The sequence below is a fragment of the Xenopus tropicalis genome, chromosome 8 (assembly GCF_000004195.4).
Source record: "Xenopus tropicalis strain Nigerian chromosome 8, UCB_Xtro_10.0, whole genome shotgun sequence".
NCBI lineage: Eukaryota > Metazoa > Chordata > Amphibia > Anura > Pipidae > Xenopus > Xenopus tropicalis.
The window spans coordinates 71,765,485-71,786,336 of NC_030684.2; the positions used below are offsets into that span (position 1 = coordinate 71,765,485).

A 20,852-nucleotide genomic window follows, 5' to 3' on the forward strand; every position below is an offset into this window, starting at 1 on the left:
AAAGCAGTCGTTTGTGGGGAACGGTATCAAATGCTTTGGCAAAATCCAAATAGATTATATCTACTGCACCCCCACTGTCCAGCTTCTTACTTACCTTACACAAAGTGATTGTAAATTAAAAAGGTGTATAAAAATAATTTTCCTTTTATTAGACAAAGTTTTTATGTTTTAGATGGATCTGCCATATTGCAATTCATTGTTTCATACAAAGTTTAACAATTTTTAATTCTCTTGTTGAAAAAACACATTTTCTCTCTTTGAGATGCACATCCGTTGACTTGAGAGACACATTTATTAGTTAAAAAAAGTAAATTTAAATAAGTTTAAAACAAAGAATATTTCACAAAATCCATAATACCTAATACCAATGATTCTGTTATACAATAAATGTACCTCATTAGACCAATAAGACTAAGGTGATGTTTATGACTTTGCATATGTTTGTGGGTATAGTTTTCATAAGGCCACCCCCACATTCATGGCTTTTATTACATTGTAGGAGAAACACTACTATAGTTTGATAAACTTATAACATGAACTCAATAATAGCACTTCAATTTGTCTCACTTTGCAGACTATTTACAAACTCTGTATTATAAATGATAGTTCCCTATGAATTCCACTCCAGCATCTGAGTTTATTCTGTTAAGACTCTCTGAATCTCTTCCTCTGCGAATACTCCTCTTCCTCCTCTTTCTGATAGTTTACATGGTCACAGTGTTTGGGAATATAATGATACTAAGCATTATCTTGCAGAACCCAATGCTTCATTACCCAATGTACAAACTTCTTTGGAGTTTCTCCCTTATGGACCTTTCCTTTTCTTCAAACACTGTACCTGGGATGTTGAAAACCATTTTATTCCAGAACAACAGGATTACATTCTCTTCTTGCATGACTCAAGTGTTTTTCTTCCATGCCTTTGGTAACAGTGAGAACTTGCTGCTCTCTGGCATGGCTTATGACCGTTATGTTGCTATCTGCCACCCTTTAAGGTACTCAGTGCTTATGGGAGGTCGCACTTGCCTAAGCTTGTGCAGTGGATGCTGTGTCTGTGCCTCACTTCATGCTCTGCTCCATGAGATGATGACTTCATTACTACATTTTCACAGACCTGCATATCTCCATCACTATTTCTGTGACATCCCCCCTCTCCTAGAGATCTCCACTTCTGACACATCCATTAACCAGCTGCTCATATACACTGAAGGCTCATTTGTGGCACTTATTCCTACTTTGCTTGTCCTCATTTCATACATGCGCATTGGAGTGTGCATTCTTCAAATCCAATCTTACACAGGCAGGCAGAAGGCATTTTCCACCTGCGCTTCCCATCTTACAGTGTTCCTACTTTTCTCAGCCTCAGCTGTTTCTATGTATTTTAATCCCACATCAGTTTCATCTCTCTATAAAGGAAGAGCTGTTACCCTTATGTACACTGCCATCACACCAATGTTTAATCCATACATATACTGTTTAAGGAACAATGAAGTGAAAGCTGCTCTCAAAAAAGTGTTTGCCAAAAAAGAGCTCCAGTAACTTGTGCCAAATCGCAAGGGAAAATAATTGTTATTATCTATTTCTATGGATACACAGAAAGGAGTTGTGGGAGCACTCCAAGGCTAAATAGAGTAAACAAATACAATGGAAGTGCAACTGATCTGGCCAAATTAACTACAAGCATACAAGAAGTGAGGGGGATTGATCAATGCACATTGATTATGATCATAAGATTGGTAAGCCACCATACGTATGGTTGCTTACCAATCTTATGATCATAATTTTGTAACTAAAAACCCCTGTTTTTGTAAACACATGGACTAGCATAAATAATTTACTTATGAAACAGGGAACCAGGGAATGTGCATTGATCAATCCTTCTCTCTTCTTGTATGCTTATCTATTTCTATGTCCACATGTTTAAAAGCCAGGAGAACTCTCATGGCCACTATATTCTGCATTTTGTACAAAAAAGACAAATTCTACTGATAATTGTTTCTATATACCAACCCAAAAATATATATTTTTATTAAGGCTATATTACTGTTAAAATCTAACCGTGCAGTTTAACTGATACCACATAAAAACTGAACTACAAAAAAAACAGATTCATATCATACCGGCAGTAAAAATTAGGGATGCACCAAACCCACTTTTTTGGGTTCGGCTGAACCCCCAAACCCACCGTGATGGATTCTGCCGAATCCCAATTAGCATATGCTAATTGGGATCGGGAAGGGTTAAAAGTTTCCCGTGGTGAATTTTCATGTAAATTTCGCGAAACAATTCGCCAAAGGTGAAATGCGGAAATGCACTGCGAATCTATGCCTGATGAAAAAATTCGCTCATCACTACTCATTTGTGTAAAAATACAGTCATTTAAGAACTTTACCAAAGGAGTATCTCTTTAAGTGTATAGCTCTGTCACTCCTCATATTAGCTCTTATTATTATACAGATGTTATAGAAGTATAGACACTTCAGCTTCTGTGTGCGGAATAAAGCCTTTAATACAAAGCATATGACATTGCTTCCTTAGTGTTTACTGAAAGAGCAATCTAGGGATTTCAGACCAGTGTGAACTTTGCATCTTGTTCTGTGGAACAGTACAGTCCTGTACTTAATGTCTGCCTTAGGAAGGTGGTATATACAGGGTCTTGCTGTGCCTTAAGCATGTTGGTGTGACCTTGCTTGCAGGTCTGAATGGCAAACAAGTTAAGGAACGTCCAAGGGGACAGCCACATACTGTCCTCAGCCCGCTCCTTCTGAATATAGCACGGCTGGACTAGGTGCCATGCACTTAGTAAATGAGGCTTCTTGTACTTTATCCTATACCTAAATCAAGTATAACAACTTGTATACATTATACCTTGCATATTAGCCCCTGCTCATCTACATTAAATGGCAGTTAGGGGTTACACACACGCACAAGCTCCAGTTTACACCTAGAGGTTAGAATTACCTATGTACATTGCAAATAGCATTTTCATGGGATCATACACAATTAAATAATTTAAAGGAATTGCTAATATAATCTACGAAACTGCAAATGTACTTGTATGTATGCTATACATACTGTACATGATTATTTTGTCCTGTATATTGTGTAAAAGATAATTTAAGGTGAACATCTGAAACAGAAGGCAAGATCCATGCTTAATTACTAGCTTAAAATTCAATTCATGTTCATTTGACTCTTTATACAGCCTGATATAGTTTATTATATATTCTTAAAGGCTGCCTCAAATGGACAATGAAACATTACACAGATATCAAGAAGAAATTAAATTCCTGTACTGGTCTGACATTGCCTGTGATTGCTGTAAGTGACTAAAATTGTATCTGTGACTGTTCACATGGGGCTGATTTCAGGCAGAAAATGCCCAATTTATTGTTTTCTGGCTGAAATCCGACCCATATGAAAAGCGACAGGCGATGCTATTTAAGTCACTTACAGTAAAATGTTTGCATGGAACTGGCACTTTCTTTGCTACTGCACTGGCCAATTACACTGCTGCCTCTTCTACCTGAGGTACATACAGTCTCCTTACAGCTAATATAGAACAGGCGTATCAGACTGAATGACAAAAAGGTAATATGAACTGAGGGCCACATATATTTAATGGAAGTCTAAACAAACTCTGAGCATAAAAAAATCTAACATGGTTAGCACGTATTTTCCAAGATTTTTTGGAATACTGTCATGTTTTTGAGCACATCAGTTAATAGAGCTTTTTCAGCAGAATCCTGCATTTTTTTCAAAAGCACAAACAGATTTTTTTTATACGTTGTACTTAATTTTAAAATTTCATGTGAGGCTAGCATTTCCCAAGGTGCCACAGCCATGTGACCTGTGCTCTGATAAACTTCAGTAACACTTTACTGCTGCGCTGCAAGTTGGAGTAATATCAACCCCCTCCCAGCAGCCGATCAGCAGAATAATGGGAAGGGAGCAAGACAGCAGCTCTCAGTAGATGTAAGACTAAGGGGCTGATTTACTAAGACACGAATTCCGACCGAATTGGAAAAATTCCGATTGGAAAACGAACATTTTGCGACTTTTTCGTATTTTTTGCGATTTTTTTGGCGCCTTTACGACTTTTCGGAAATTATCGCGACTTTTTCGTTACCAATACGATTTGTGCGAAAAAACGCGAGTTTTTCGTAGCCATTCCGAAAGTTGCGATTTTTTCGTAGCGTTAAAACTTGCGCGAAAAGTTGCGTTTTTTTCGTAGCGTTAAAACTTAAAAGGCGCGACATTTTGCGCAAGTTTTAACACTACGAAAAAATCGCAACTTTTTGCGCAAGTTTTAACGCTACGAAAAAATCGCAACTTTCGGAATGGCTACGAAAAACTCGCGTTTTTCCGCAAAAATCGTATTGGTAACGAAAAAGTCGCGATAATTTTCCGAAAAAATCGCAAAATACCGATCATTACGAAAAAAACGCAATCGGACGCATTCGGCCCGTTCGTGAGTAAGTAAATGGGCCCCTAACACTCAATAGTAAGAAATTCAAGTCCAGCTTGGGACTCCTCAAGTTACATGGGAGTAGGAGAAACAATAGTTTACCTGAAAGCAGTTCTAATGTGTAGCGCTGGCTCCTTCTGAAAGCTCAGACTCAGGCACAATGCACTGGCTGCCTACACATCCTTCAAGAATAAAAGTTTAAATGGTAGAGCAAATTATTTGCTATGTAAACAGTGTAATTTAAAAATAAAAAGCACACCATAAAAATCATGACAGAATCCCTTTAATATAGTAAGACTTGTTGCAGAGTAACTTTAAATTTTAAAGTCCTTGCTTTTAATGTAGATGTTGTATTTGTAATTGCTAAAATAGATAAAAGCCTTTTAAAAGTTTCATTTTAGAGATATGTGTACAATAAATTTGTGTTTACCGGTCCTCATTTTTCATTTAGATTTGAAGTTGCCAATTACAAAATATGATAATGTACAGATCAGTTTCGAGGGTTATGGCTTCCATGTAACTAAAAGTCAGGAAAGGCTTAGGGCCACAGGTAAAAGAAAGCAACATGAGGTCCCCAAAACTATGCCTGAACAGATACATAAATCATACTAGGAGTTACTAGGCACCAAATGCAGGGTATAAAAATTATACGCGTTCAACCTTATTTATTAGACAAATTGATTTATTACCAGTAATCAACAAAATAATTGATCAAAGTAACATAGTAGAAATTAACACATCACCGATTGATTTTGAAGAAAATAAATCACCCTAGCCGGCATCAGCTGGGGAACCCCAGAATACAGTGGAGGCAATAGGTGCAACCAGGGAAAAGGGTCATACGCAGCACGTCTGCTCATAGGTGAAGGTTCCCAAAACAACCCCTTTCTGTTATATTAATTAATGTTCTCAATTAAAAGTTACATTTTACAACTCAATGCCAAGTTATGATTGGACTAGACTAGGGCAGTGGCCATATGCCCATAGTGAGAATAACTAATTTCTAGGATTTTTATAACTACAGTTAGTTGACTCCCTAGAAAAACATGTATACATTGGCACTTCATGGCACAGAAAAACAAGTTGAAGGTCAAAAAACAGTTACAGTAAAAAGTTATACCAGTTTAATGTAAAATTGTTGCTGCTGTACAACATGGCTGATACATAAACCAGTGTAGTCCACCTTCTGTATTCCATTCATACACATCTGTATCACATTTGTATCACACTAGTGTAGAAGCAACCTTACACGGTGCCCGAATCAGCATGGGTTTCATCTGGGACAGCAGAGTTAAAGACAGAACAGAGGGGTACTCCTGCCACTGCCTTGTATAGAAATAAAGTTGCAATAAAACCACTTAAAAACAGAATTATTGTTGCACTTCCTATTCCCCAATTACACACAGTCATTTATTTTAATTAGATGAGTCTCCTGTGCCCTTCATTGCTAATAAATGCTACCCCTTCTGAAAGACTCAACACTATAATGTAGAGCTGTTCTTGGAGCGCTTCTCCAAGGTACCCTGTGTGCCCTCAGATAGTCTATTGTAGTCATAAAACTCTGGTCTCATACATTAGTTTTTTTGACCCTGTTAACTGACTAAGCAATGTTATGTCAAGTAAACGTTCTGTATTTGTGTTTTAATGTTAGTTTTCTCTTTTATTGCTAAATAAGTCTGTTATACTGTCCTATACTTATATCCAGCACTGTATAAGTGAAATATGGTGGCAGACAGTGGGATGCAAATAGCTTTTTCTGACAGTGTGTGTTTATTGGTTGCTGCATTAAAATCAAAATTGAAACTTATAATTAAAGTGCTTAAGGTAATGCTCAAACACTTTGGTTTCCCTTTTAATGATCACTATAAGATGAATCAAAATGAGTGTCAATGTAGTAACTGCTGGAAAATTGCTTGTAATCTGAACTGTAACGATTTTTCACAGCATTAGAGCAGGGGATAAAATAGCACTGCATGCAGCTTTCCTTAGCTAATGGACAAGTTTTGCTTGATCAAGAGGTTCCCAACTGTGTTCTGTGATGGGGTTATAAAACTCTACTTTTATCTTTGCTGCTGATGGAATATTAACCAGGGCCATCATTAATGGCACAGAAAATTAATAAAACACTAATACATGGACAATATGTGTTTTGTCCTATAAAGTCCATTTTTGCAATCTCATTGTTAATCTTTAGAAAATATGGAGCCAAGTAATTGGACAAGAGGTTGTTTTACCCTTCTGGGGCTTTCTGAGAAACCTTATCACTGGCTTCCACTCTTTTCCTTCTTTTTGTGCTCATACTGTCTTTGCATAGCTGGAAACTGTCTGATTTCATTGCTTATTCTAACAAAGCCTCAGCTTCACACCCCCATGTACATTCTGTTAGGAAATCTATCAGTGGTTGATGTTTGCTTGGCATCTGTCACGGTCCCCAGGGCTATGTGTGGCTTACTTTCTGGTGACACCTCCATATCATTTCGTGGTTGCTTCCTGCAGCTCTTTCTTTTTCATGCAGTAGGCAACATGGATAGCTTCCTACTAGCTATTATGGCCCTGGATCGCTGTGCTGCAGTATGTCGACCTCTGCATTACTACTCTATCATGAGTAGAAGGACATGTGCCTGCCTGATCACTTTGTCCTGGGTTATTGTCTGCCTCCACTCAACCTTGTTCACATTAATGACATTCTATCTCCCATTCTGTTCTTGGGTTGTTCATCACTTCTTTTGTGATGTGCCAGCCATTCTACTGCTTTCCTGCAGAGATACATCTGCTCAACAAATGGTTGTCTTTGTTGAAGGTTCAGTTATTGTTATGGGCCCCATGTTGTTTATTTTAGGCTCCTACATTCTAATCATTAGAGCTGTGTTAAGGCTACGTACCCCCTCTGGAAGAAATAGGACCTTCTCCACATGTTCCTCTCACCTTACTGTTGTAGTAATCTTCTACAGCTCTATAATTTTCATGTATTTTCGACCGAGTTCCCTTTACTCACCTGTGTATGACAGAGGGGTCAGTGTGGTATATAGTGTCCTTACACCAGTGCTTAATCCTCTTATATATAGCCTAAGAAACAAAGAAGTTAAAGCAGCTGTAAAGGGGATTCTACATTGTGGAGAAAAGAAAAAGGGAATCAAAGCAGGAAAGAGCTTGGGGGTAAGTGACATATTTCCAAGCATATTATATGTCTGGCTAATATTGCACAGTAGCACTTCCATTCACTCAAAAAACAGCAATTTAGTCAAACTTTATGGCATATCTAACTATCTTTAAAATAGAGCTTTCAGATGATAGTTTCCTTTACCTATTGCCACCAGCACATTAGGGTATTAAGGCAAAGGGTTGTAGCACAGAGGATGTAGTGGTAGAAAAAGGTTGTGACTTGCTTCTCATTGAAAACAGTGTTCATCTCAAAACATTCATTGCCTTTTTTTTTTTTTTAAAAAAAGGGGGGAATTTTGGTCTAATAGTATCTCTTTAAGTATGGGGCCAGCTAAAACAATAGTTTTGTAGGTTCTTTGCAAATATTTCTATGCTTGATCAACAATAAACATCTGTAGGTATTCTTCTATTCTTATATTATATACAGTATATATATATCTGTAGGTATTCTTCTATTCTTATATTATATACAGTATATATATATATATATATATATATATACGTATACGAATCAGTGAAAAGAGTGTTCTGAAAACCCAAGCAAAGTGGCATTCTTCTTTGAAAAACAGAGGTGAAATTATTTTTCAATCTTTCAGAAATATGCCCCATTAAATCTAAACCAATGCTAAACCAGAGTGGTTAAAGTAACATTTTTAGAGAATTAGGCTGAGTATTTGATTCACACAATATAGTCAATGCATCTATGGTGATGGAACAGTAATTTCCTTTTTATATGTTCTTATATCATTGATATGTTTCTTGTGTGTGGTGAGAGCTGTGCTAGAAGTGAGTCTACATTACTGGCACCATTTTATAAACAATCTTCAACATCTAATTTATTCTTCTGTTGTGCCATTTACAGAGAAGAACATGGTTTTTGGCCTAGCCCAGAGGTAAAACATGAGGAGGACATTATTGTATATTTGAGGAACAGATCCCAGCCTTGGCCAAAAAATTTAATCAAGCTGCAAAAATTCAAGCTTAAATGAAATGATATAAACTTTACAGTGTAAAGATGAACATAAGAGCTGGGGGAAAGAGCCATTCATAAAACTCGAGCAACTGACTCAGTTCAATTAATCATGAAATACTGCGTCTTTCTGGTTTATAATATGTGGTTTCCATAACACAAAGCACAATTTCCCTGAAATGAAGTGTAAATGTTGTGAAACTAAATATATTAAGACCGTTTATTTTTTGTATTCAAGCCATTCTATGTATATTGTACTTTATTTCCCAGGTCATTAGTAGCTTTTACACTAGAATAAAAATGCTTCCTCTTCAGGCATATTGTATATAGAGTAAGTTCTTTGTCATGAATATTCACTAAAAGTTGTTCTGCACCTATACAGAGAATGGAACCATTTTCTCACATGGCAAAACTAAAACACATTCATTTATAGAAGATGAACTGTTTTTTTAATGATGCTGTTCTGTTAAAAGGATACTGAGTTCACATTTGCCTGTTAGTTGTAAGTAAGTCATTAGTAAAAGATCTGCAGAAATGGTCAGCATTGTAAATACACTGTCTGCGAAGGATTTATGCAGTAAAAAGTGAACAAACTTCCAATAATCATGGTCCGTACCAGCCCATCCCAGTACCTGGAGAAAAATGTGAATGTGATATTCAGTTGCAAATTAAGCAAAGGACAATGATGATCCATAAAGCCAATGGCTGTCTAAGAATCCCCAACTCTACTACACTGCACAATTAGCCCTACTAGCCCTTTAACATAATCAGGACAGACCCCTACATGAGTGTCATAAATTGTTTTTACTTAAAAGTAATGGTAAGCCTCAATGTCTCCCTTCCAAGAACCGGATGCCACCTTACTCCTCCTTGCTGACAGTTTTTTCTTTAGCAATATGGTATATTTAGCAATAAGATAACAGGAACTTATTAAGCTGTTACTTAAATGTTATCATATTTACCCTCTCTTCCAAAATAGGCAGCTCAAATGTTGGTTGATGAAAGTTTTTTTTCAAATATATCTTTGTATACCACCACTTAAAATTGTACCTTCTAGTAGATCCAGAGGAAAGACCATTCAACCTCTACTGATTCATTCTAATATAATCAATTAGCCACTTTATTAGGCATGGCCTTATACCATATGAGCATTATCTTATATAGTTGGCCCAGTTCACCCCCTTCCAATATCAAACTAGGAATCCAAAGGGCCTGGGACAAATATCTTGCTTACAGAAATGGCAACTCCTAGCAGTCTTAACAACGCTTTAAAGGGGACATAGACCATACATTTTTACAATGCACTAAACCATGTAAAATAATGTTAAATAGAAGTAAGTGCTTTTATTTTAATACCTTTGGGTTCAAATATGTCCATAACTGCTTGAAACCTGTGCTTTACCCAGACCTTTTGCCAGCTTCTGGTTTAGACTCTTCAGTATGTGGCCAAATAGACTTCAGTAACAGAGCAGCAGCTACTTAAAGTACAGTGAATATGCATAGGGTGGGCGGGGCTTTGCGATGTCACAGGCAGTCCAAAGCCAACGGCACTCAGCACACTACATTGTAGGATAGGAACCAACCAGGAGCTAGTCTGACCTGATAGGGAACTAATAGATAAGGAAAAGATAAGGAACAGGGAGGACCTATAGGGAGCTCCAATAAAGTGGTCTTTTTTAAAGATAATATTAATTTTTGGCACAAAGTAACACCAGCACCATTTATTATTCATTATTGCCTACAAGACAGGAGGGGTTTTTAGTTTTCCTATATGTATCCTTTAAGGTTTATTTGCACATAGACAGCAGAAGCCCTATCCCAGCTCTTGTCTCAAAAGAAAGGGGTCACTATAACACTTCAAACTTACATTTTGAGAGGAAGCTCCTTTTCCTGCACTCCAAACACAAATAAAGGCAATGCTGTACTGCTATTGTTTATGTAAGTGGCCTTTTAAACAAGAGACTTCTGAAGCTAGAACACAAGCGTTTAACATTCCAACTTTGTTCTGCTCCTTCACATTTACATTGCTGGGTCCATGAGGTAGGCATTCAATGTGCCTAATGTATTTTTGCACATAATTGTGTATAATTAGTAGCTCTATACATTTTCAGTAATGGGCACACATGAGAATACAAATGGGTTTGTGAACCATATATCAATGTTTATAAGACAACGTTACCTTGTCATCATCTCCTGTTATTCTGAAGGGATAATCTCTCCCAAGAGACAGCATTGTCTACAAATATTCTTATACAGACTGCTCCAAGGTATTTTCTAAACATTTTCAGTATTCTAGTCATTTGTCTGTTTCTTTGTAGCTTCTTTTTTTCCTCTAACACCTCCCTGCCATTCATGCACTAGGCCAGACTCATAACTGAACCAGCAAGCTCACAATCTCATTCTCATATTCCAGCTGCAGGATTATTTGCATAGCCGATCCTCTTTCTTTTCTCCAAAGAAACCACTCAAATACATTAGGTAAGAAGGTTATTCCAAATTTGGCATAGTAAATATGTCTTCCAGTAAATTTATAGTGCTGCATGGTGATAGTGATTAGATTTTAAACTATAATTATATTCAAATAATACAATGTGAGCTCAAAACTCCAACTGTAATTTAGGGACAGATTTATCAAAATGTTATCTTAGAGCTAATACATATAAACTCACCCACGTTCTTTTCATTCCTGTGAGATTTTTAGAAGCAATATTTATCAATGGGCGAAAGTTAGAATTCACCAATTGATAAATATGCTTCTTAAAATCCCATAGGAATGAATGGAACATGTATCCACATTCGGAGTTTTGTAGTTTTAGAGTTTTTTGAAACCATGACTAAACTCATTTTCACTCAAACCACAAATGCCTAGTTATTTATTAAAGAGCTGAAGTTAAAAAGCATGAACAGAAAATAAGTTAGAAAAAAGGCGAAAACTGCAACTTTTTCATACTGTTGCACAAATGTGAAGAAAATCACGAAGAAAAGAAAGATCTTCTAGTTGTAAAAAGGATACCTGCCATTGATGTCTATGTTATCACAACAGTTTTTAGATGCTGTAGGTTTTCTTTTGGATTTGTCATGGTTTTGTTGCATAATAGATGGTAAAAAAAAAAAATCATGTTTATTTTCATGACAAATGTGTATCTAAAAAGGGAAACATTGTGAATACAATGTTTGCTTAACTTTGTCTCTGTTCATATTTTTGCTTTGTTTGTGTATGCTGAATAATTCTACTAGCCCAAATGAGGGTACATTAAATACTACAGAATATGTTCCATTCTGGGTAAAGATCAAGTACTATAAATCAGGCCTAGAGGAGTTAAGAAAATCACAGGATGTAGAGAATATCTCCCTTAGGGTGAAGACACACAGAGCTGCTAGTAGCAGCTACTTTTTCACCACTACTAAACGACAGAAATACCCTGCCATAGAAAATACTGAGAATTGCCTTTGCTAAACACATGTAGAGACAGTTATCAGTAAATGATCAGCATTGTCTATTTTAGTACTGATAGCTGCAAATTGTGCCAAGGCATGCGGTGGTGTATTTAATAAACTCTGTCATTTTGTTAAACAGAAATGGAAAAAAGACATGGTTATTGCTCCTTGCACTATCTGGGTCGGGAGGGATGCACCAACAGAAAAGAAGCCTAGGATGGCAGATAAGATAAATGTGGAGGTTTTTTTGTTACACTGTTTTTACTTCCTAGTGTCTCCATGATGTATATCACAAACACATCTTTCCCCCATTTCTCTCTGTTGGGATTCTCTGATGTCCCATACCTACGCACATACCTGATCATGGTTTTCTTTACCATGTACCTACTGACCATTCTGGGAAATCTGGCCATCTTGTTCTGTATTGTGTATGACCAACACCTCCACTTGCCTATGTACTACTTCCTAAGTAACCTGTCACTGGTTGACATCTGCTTAACTTCCAGCACCATTTCTACACTCCTATCTTCTCTGTTCTTCAACCATCTATTGGTGAGCTTTCCTTCTTGCATAGCACAAATGTATTGCTTTGTCTCCTTTGGAAACCTGGAAAACAACCTCTTGGCTGTTATGGCGTATGACCGTTATGTAGCAATTTGCAGCCCATTACAGTACTATATGAAGATGAAACATAGATTGTGCATAGCACTGGTATTCCTTTCATGGGTAGCAGCCTGCTTACACTCCTTGCTGCATACCCTCATGGTGGCCACTCTGGAATACACAGGGGTAAAGCAGGTTAATCACTTTTTCTGTGAAATATCTCAAGTCCTGGCAATCTCTGATTCAGATACTTCTGTTAACTTCTTGCTTATTTTCACTGAGGGAGCTGTATCTGTGGGCGCCCCTTTTATTTGCATTATTATGTCCTATTTCTGCATAGTTCGGACCATTGTCCAAATGCATTCTGCAGATGGAAGGAGCAAAGCCTTCTCAACTTGTTCATCTCATCTAACTGCTGTTTGCCTCTTCTATGGGACCATTGCTGCTGTGTACTTCTTACCCTCAACAACTGCTTCTCTGTTGAATGGGAGATTGGCAACTATAGGCCACACTCTGCTCACACCATTGTTAAACCCTTTCATTTATGGCCTGAGAAATAAGGCTATAAAAACTGTGTTTAGAAAGCTATTTTTGGGCAAGCTTAGACATATGTTTATAAGAATAAATGATTACAATTAAACTGTCCTAAGTAATTGGAGTGTAATATGCCCACAGGTCCAAAATCAACTAATTGCAGCCCTATGCGTTATATGTGCATTTATGCCCCAAGAAAGCCACTCTAGTGGTGAAACACATAGGGATGCATAGCTGGAATAGGTGTCTGTGGAGACTTACCCCACCAGTTTCCACGTAGACAGGCAGGAATTTTGGCGGTTGGGTGGTGGATATTGGCTTGGGTAAAAAGAGGGATATTCTCTAGCACTGGTTGAAATTGTTGTATCACCAAGATACTACACCCACCATGTGAGTTTTTAACTGATCTTAAGTGCACTGTCCTGCACCACACTGTATTTCAAGTGGTAGTCATTAATATTTCAGTGGTGTTTTGATTTTAAAAAATACAATTTTACATTTTAAAGTAGAAGTAATAACTGGCGGGGGGGTATTACTTACCTGATACCCCCCCCCGGCCAGTACTCCAGTTAGTAGACAACTGCACCAGCTCAGGGTACATCTGTGCGATTGATCCTCTTCCTTTTTCTTTCTTTGTGCCGCTTGTGCATGCACAGTAGTGTGAAAACCTGAAACTGCATTGGCCCTGGGGTTTTTAGGAAAGAAGAAGATCCCTTGCAGCTCGGATGCAGCTTTCTTCTAACAGGAACCGGTGGGGTATTAGGTAAGTGATTACAATCACTGGGGGGTGCCAAATGGTAGGCACCCCTGGTCATTCAGCCTCTCCTTCTCCTTTTATTACCAGGGGGGTACTTTCAAATTACTGGAGCACAGACACCTGAAGTGGTCCACTGGGGGGGGGGGGGGGTGATGGCAAAATCCCTGGTCCATAAATTCTTTGTTTGTTAGGCTAAAATTAAACTGTCCAAAACACATCATGCAAAGTAATAAATGCATTTATGAAGGTGTTGGTCACAATGGAAGCATAAATCAGGTCTTCAGGTCTCCAAAAAAATCAACTTTATTGTATTTCCCTACCCCCATATAAAGGCAATCAAATCCATAAAATTCTGATTATTTTATTATTTATGCCTAACAAAATATTTGAGGGATTTCTTGTGTAATAATTTTTCATGAAATATATAAATGGGGTATATGCACCAAAGGTTGAAAAATTGAGTGGCTTGACTTTTTGGAGTTACATGTTTGAATATACAGTTACCGTATATATTCGAGTATAAGGCGATGCGAATATAAGCCTAATACCTAATTTTACCTAAGAAAACTGGAAAAACTTGTTGACTCGAGTATAAGCCTAGGGTGGGAAATGCAGCAGCTACTGATAAGTTTCAATAATCAAATAAATAACAGATAAATAATAATAGATAACTTTAGGGAAAGAAAAATGCTACAGCAGGTGCAGAAACCATTACATAAAGCCTGTAATGATTTGCAGTGATCAATGAATGGGTTAAGGAACTCTAGCTCTGGAAGCCTCTCCCTGCACATGGTACCTGTCAGAGCAGCCAAGGCAGGCTGTAAAATGGGTGCTTTGCTTCCTGCTGTAAGTAGGATCCTCTTTTTATCACACCAAAAATCAGTATTAGGTTTCAGCAGCAGAGGCTTTCAGAACAGCAGGCTCCATGCTTGCTCTGCCAATCGCACCATCCTTGTACCTTACATTTTGCCAAGCAGCAGGGAGTGGGGGGAACAAGAACATCACTTTGGGCTCCAGCTCGGTGCAGTTGTACATTTTTTGTATGGAGTTTTTTGCGTTTAATTAGAACACAGCAACTTACACATCACTACATGGAATATTCCAGCTGGTTATCCTAATGAGAGAAGCAGCCAGGGGCAGGTGACTATAAGAAGGAAAGTGCGTCTGTATCAGGGGTTAGATGCTGTGCCAAGTTGAACATATAAGAAATCCCCCTATGACAGATAGTTAAATGTAGGCAGGAGCACTAAGTCCATACACGAGACTCAAGGAGGAGGGCAGCTTCTACACCTAACTGCAGCTGAGCCAGTAACCAGGCCAGGCTGGGCCCGAACGTTCCCTGTAGCACAACCCCACACTGCACTTATGCCCAAAATCATCCCGTTGACCCTGTGCGCATTTTAGCACCGGCTCTGCAATGGGGGGGGGGGGGGGAAATACCTTCAGTCACCAATCCTGCAGCATAAAGGGGCAAAGGTCCTAGTACTCACCATAATCACTTTGCTTCCTGCTCTACAATGGAACGCTTGTGAGGAAGATGTGCGCGGGAGCATAATGTGACGTGGGGAAGCTCAGTTGGCACAGAACCATGTAACAGCCTGGGAAATCGGCTCACACGTCCGTCCACAGGGGGGCTGGGGGTGCGCGTTACAACGCACACCGAGCAACAGGACACAGTTACATATACTCGAGTATAAGCCGAGGGTTACTTTTTCAGCACATTTTTAGTGCTGAAAAACTCGGGTTATACTCGAGTATATATGGTACTCTCTTTTTATAAATGTTCCCTATCAAATCAGTGCAATTTATAAAAGGGCCACAAGATGGCAAAGCTAACAAAGGTAAAGCATTCATATTAAGAAATGCTTCAAGGAATGTGCAAACACGGGTTATAGGACTTTTCACCATACTTTTGCCTTTAAGGGCTCTGGCACACGGGGAGATTAGTCGCCCGCAACTAATCTCCCCGAATTGCCATCCCACCGGCGACTTGGCACACGCTGCGCAGGCGATTTTGGCAAATCGGCGAAGTTGCCTCGCGAGGCATTTTCGGCGATTTGCCGAAATCTCGCCGCCGCGTCTGCCATCCCACCGGCGACTTACATTTTCGCCGGTGGGATGGCAACTGATGGCAACTCAGGGAGATTAGTCGCGGGCGACTAATCTCCCTGTGTGCCAGAGCCCTAAAACTGCATCAGTTTTAGGGGCAGATTTATCAAAACACGAGTTTGAATCCCGAATGGGAAATATTCGGATTGGAAATGAAAATTTCTGAAGATCGCAAATATCACAAAAATGCTTACGAAAAAATCGTATTAGTCACGATAATATTGTATTGGCGAGCCGAAAGTCACAAAATTTTCGTAACAAACTATTGTAAACAGCGGCAAATTCGATCCGATTTTTCTGCGCTAAAAATACGAAAAAGTTGCGCAAGGTACGAAAAAGTCTTCTAACTCTTTCCAGCTTTCACATGGGGGGGTCACTGACCCTGGCAGCCAATACCCATTCCTCTGTGACGCTACAATTTTATTGTTATTGTTACTTTTTATTTCATATCTTTCCTTTCATATTTTGGCCTTCATCTATAAATATTCCCATGCCTCTGCCTGGTTGCTAGGTTAAATTTGACCCTAGCAACCAGATAGCTGCTGAAACTCCAAACCAGAGAGCAACTGAACAAAAAGCTACATAATTAAAAAACAAATCATAAAAATGAAGACCACTTGCAAATAGTCTCAGAATAGCACTCTCTTCATCATACTAGGGGTGAACAACCCCTAGTATATACTGTAACACACTGGCAGACATGAGAGTTGCAACTTCGAATTGCAACCTCTAGTGGCTGTTTTCAAATACATAGAAGCATCATGATAGGAAAGAAAAAAAACTTTATTAAGGTGCTTACTACTATTATAAATAATAATAAAATATTAATTACTTAGGGAATCTACATACTCAGATTAGCAGCTCTTTTCCAGTCATTCCCACATATTGGTAATGGTGTTGCTGCTGGGTAGTGTGCTTTTATGTACTCAACTGCATTTAAAATATGAGATGCTTTTTTGTATTGATCCTCATCATTTTGTATTTGAGCCTGGCCCGGACTGGCAATCTGTGGATTCTGGCAAATGCCAGAGGGCTGCTGTAAGATGCCATAGACAGTCACTATTTATTGGGTTGGTGGCGGGCAGTTTTGGCCTCTGTGTACTTAAAGGAGAAGGAAAGTAATTTTGGCATTTTACTGCCAATAGATCTGCCACATTAGTGCCACCTAGAATGCTATATTTATTCTGTTTTACCATACCTGAGTAAACAGCCCTAGAAGCTCCCTCGGTTCGTTTAAGATAGCAGCAGCCATTTTAGCTTGGTCTCAGTAGCTGCAGCTACTGCTGCAGCTCCAGCCATTGTTAGCTCAATTCACAAATTTTGATAGGTGGGAGAGGGAGTTCTTATGTATTCTTGTGGGAGGGGGGAGCAGGAGAAGCGAGAGAGGAGAAAGCTGTGCAAATTCCTGGTCCTGGGAATGAAGGATTTTTCTAAGAGAGGAAGTCTACCCTAAGAAAATGTTTACAAAAAAAGAGACAAGACATCCTGTGTTTCTTTTGATAGAGGACTCTGTGAGTGCTTATGGCTGTATTTACATAGACCTTTCTGATAAAGCTTACTTAGTTTTTACCTTTCCTTCTCCTTTAAAATGCCTATTTTTGAATTTAGGCCTGATTTGATCCAAGCCACAAGGTTAAGGGTGAAATGCAAATAATATTTTGGTGTGAATTGGTTGCCTGCTTAAAAGAAACTATACACCCAGAATAAATACTTAACCAATAGATAGTTGATATCATTGTAAGTGATCTATTAAAGAATCTCACCAAACGGGAATATATATATATCAATGAATATTGCCCTTTTACATCTGTTCCCTTGATCCGCAATTTAATGATGGGCTGTGTGCTCCCTCAGAGATCATCCGACAGGAAATAATGCAGCTCTGTTACAGAAAGTTGTGTGGGAGTAAAAGAACTCTGTCCATTCATTCTCATATGGCCTAATATGTATGTGTGCCCTTGGTTTGTTTGTGTGCACCGTGAATTGTAAGATCCAAGGAGGCAGCCCTTAGTACTTAAAATGGGAATTTTTTATTTAGGATTACCCAGTGGTACATACAATGGTACAGTTTATTTAGAAGAAGCAGGGTTTTCATATGAGCTGTTTTATTCAATATATTTTTATAGAGACCTACATTGTTTGGGGGTACAGTTTTCTTTTAAGAACATAATATGGCCTGTGGGTTTGCTTATCCCTACCTCCTGTGAGCTCTTATCTTTCTACCAGCAGCATTTCGGCATAGCTGTATGTGGTGTCAGTTTTGATTCACCAAAGTTTGTGTTATATCCAGAAAACAAAATTAATTAACAATTGCTGGCCAATTACACAATTCATCACACTGTGACAAGAAGCTGGCCAACCGGGCTGGAGGAAATTACCCTCCCCATTCCGAGCTATCCTTTCCCTACTTTCCTAGCCTCCCCTTATCCTAGGTGGCAATCACAAAGATGGGTATGTAAGGAAACAGCAGAAAGCAGTGACTCCGCATATGGGAATCGCTCAAGAAGATTAAAACATTTTATTGGCCTGTAGTAAATGTAAAGAAATGCATGGAAAAGGACAGGTTAGGGGTATAGGGCTAATAGGCAGTATGAATTAACAAGAAACCATTAATGATTGTTTTTCCCTGTTTCCCACTATTCAACCAATATAATCTGTCTTTTGGCACAAAAATGTATACAAAACCTCACCCACCCAGTATTATATAATTGCAAGCCCTGTCCAAGAAAATAACCTGATATGACACTATGGATTGAAAATGCTGCAGTAAGTCATGATATTTGATGTTGTATCCGATGTTCTTGTTACATCAGATACGACACCAAAACATCATGCTCAATAACTAGTAATAGAAATCAGGTTAAGGCAACCCCCTACTGTGATTTGTATTTATAGACATGCTGTGCCATTCCTCAGCCCTCCATTTGTCAGAAATATAAAGATTAGAACAGAACTAGAAAGGGAAGTTTGAGAACAAACTTCGTGTTGGGTTGAAAAACATGAAGTCACTGAATGAAATCTGATCTGTTGTTGGCTCTGCCTCTAACCTTGGACCTCAGTTATATAGTAAAAACCACTGTGCAAAGTTTGGGGACCCTGGTTTTAATAGTGTCTGAATGGCAGCAGTTTAAATTTCCCCACTGAAAGTCACCGAGTGACATCTGATTGGTGGTTGGTGGCTCTGCCCCCTTTTTCTAACCTGGAACTGCAGTTACCGAGTGACTAACTCTGCAAAGCTTAGGGACCCTAGGATTAATAGTTAAAGAATGGCAGCAGGGCCGGAACTAGGGGTAGGCAGAAGAGGCAGCTGCCTAGGGCGCAACGATTGAGGGGCGCCAGGCAGGAGCCTCTCCTGCCTACCCCTAGTGCTACTTTGTCATTGCCTCCGCCGCTTGGGGGGGTGGGGAGGTGGGCGGAGTTGGCCGACCAGGTTGCCTAGGGCGCCCGGTCGGCTTGGCCCGTCTCTGAATGGCAGCAGTTTAAATTTAAACAAATAAAAGTCAATAGGTAAATTGTGATTGGTACGTGTGCCCATTTTTTCTAACCTTGAATCGAAGTCCTCCAATGACAAACAGTGGGCACCCTGGCATAAATAGTGTGAGAAAGGCAGCATTTTAAATTTAACGAAAAAAAATTCAATAGGTGGTGGCTCCACCCACTTTTTTAAAACCTAAAAATCTAGTCTCCCTGCCTGTTCACAGCTCCGCTGACTTTTAGGTATCTAACAATCATCATATTATATAAGCTGTAACAATGGCAGCAGTTTCAATTTCTCCATAAAAGTCAATGGGTGAAATTTGAAAATCCTCCCTGTCAAAGTCAATGGGAAAATTAGGGTGTTCGGAGCGGCGCAATCGCTTAGAAGAAGTGTGGGGCGCTTGGGTGTTGTACCCCTAAAACTGTAGGAGGAGTAGCGTTTAGAAAATGGGGGGCGCTAAGAAGAAGCAGAAGAATAAGTGGAAGAACAGTATGTTGGGGTTTTCAACCCAACACAATTATAATTCAGTATGCACACAAATATGCATTTAATTATGGTGGCTTTATCAAGACATGCAGGGATTTGCTTTCCTTGTATGGTTGCTATGTTGTTTGCATATAGAAAGCCCTGAATATCAGTGGTGGATTTTTAGATCTGTCTCCCACTTATTGCATGTCACTTATCAGTATGTTTAGGTGCCACTGTTCTTCCTCCTGATTTCCGAGCACTTCTACTCCATGAACAGTGAAAACTGTCAGTCTTTTTCAAACCACTGCCTGGTTGCTAGGTTAAACTGGACCCAAGCAACCAGATAGCTGCTTATTTCCTAGAACTTCTACTCCTTGAACAGTGACATTTCCTATTTTAATTAATATTGTCATGAATTACTAAGTGTATATATAGTTACATACGGTTGAAAAAAGACCATCAAGGGTCCATCAAGTTCAACCCTTCCAAGTAAACTCAACACAGACACAAACCTAAACTGACCTATCTATACACTCACATACATAAACTATATATACCAACATTAATACTAACTGTAGATGTTAGTATCACAATAACCTTGGATACTATGCTTGTTTAAGAAAATCCAGGCCCCTCTTAAAGGCATTAACAGAATCTGCCATTACCACATCACTAGGAAGAACTCCCCCCTATCTGCCTATAATCCCCTCTAATGTACTTGTACAGAGTAATCGTGTCCCCTCGCAAGTTTCTTTTTCCAGAGAAAACAACCCCAACTTCGACAGTCTATCCTCATAGCTTAAATCTTCCATCCCCTTTACCAGTTTAGTTGCACGTCTCTGCACTCTCTCCAGCTCATTAATAT

General features: G+C 38.9%; 3 protein-coding genes across 3 annotated transcripts; all 3 read left to right on the top strand.

Moving 5' to 3' along the window:
- Positions 1 to 612: 612 nt before the first annotated feature.
- LOC116406787 (olfactory receptor 1361-like) lies at positions 613 to 1,539 on the top strand. Its single transcript, XM_031891690.1, has one exon. It carries the CDS (start codon positions 613 to 615, stop codon positions 1,537 to 1,539), a length of 927 nt encoding a protein of 308 aa, XP_031747550.1.
- Positions 1,540 to 6,991: 5,452 nt separating this feature from the next.
- Positions 6,992 to 8,516, top strand: LOC116406788 (olfactory receptor 1L6-like). Its single transcript, XM_031891691.1, has 2 exons — positions 6,992 to 7,624; positions 8,493 to 8,516. The coding sequence occupies exons 1-2, from the start codon at positions 6,992 to 6,994 to the stop codon at positions 8,514 to 8,516; spliced, it is 657 nt and encodes a 218-aa protein (XP_031747551.1).
- A 3,885-nt stretch (positions 8,517 to 12,401) lies between these two features.
- Positions 12,402 to 13,280, top strand: LOC105948083 (olfactory receptor 1361). The gene has a single exon (XM_012968759.2). It carries the CDS (start codon positions 12,402 to 12,404, stop codon positions 13,278 to 13,280), a length of 879 nt encoding a protein of 292 aa, XP_012824213.2.
- Positions 13,281 to 20,852: the final 7,572 nt, after the last annotated feature.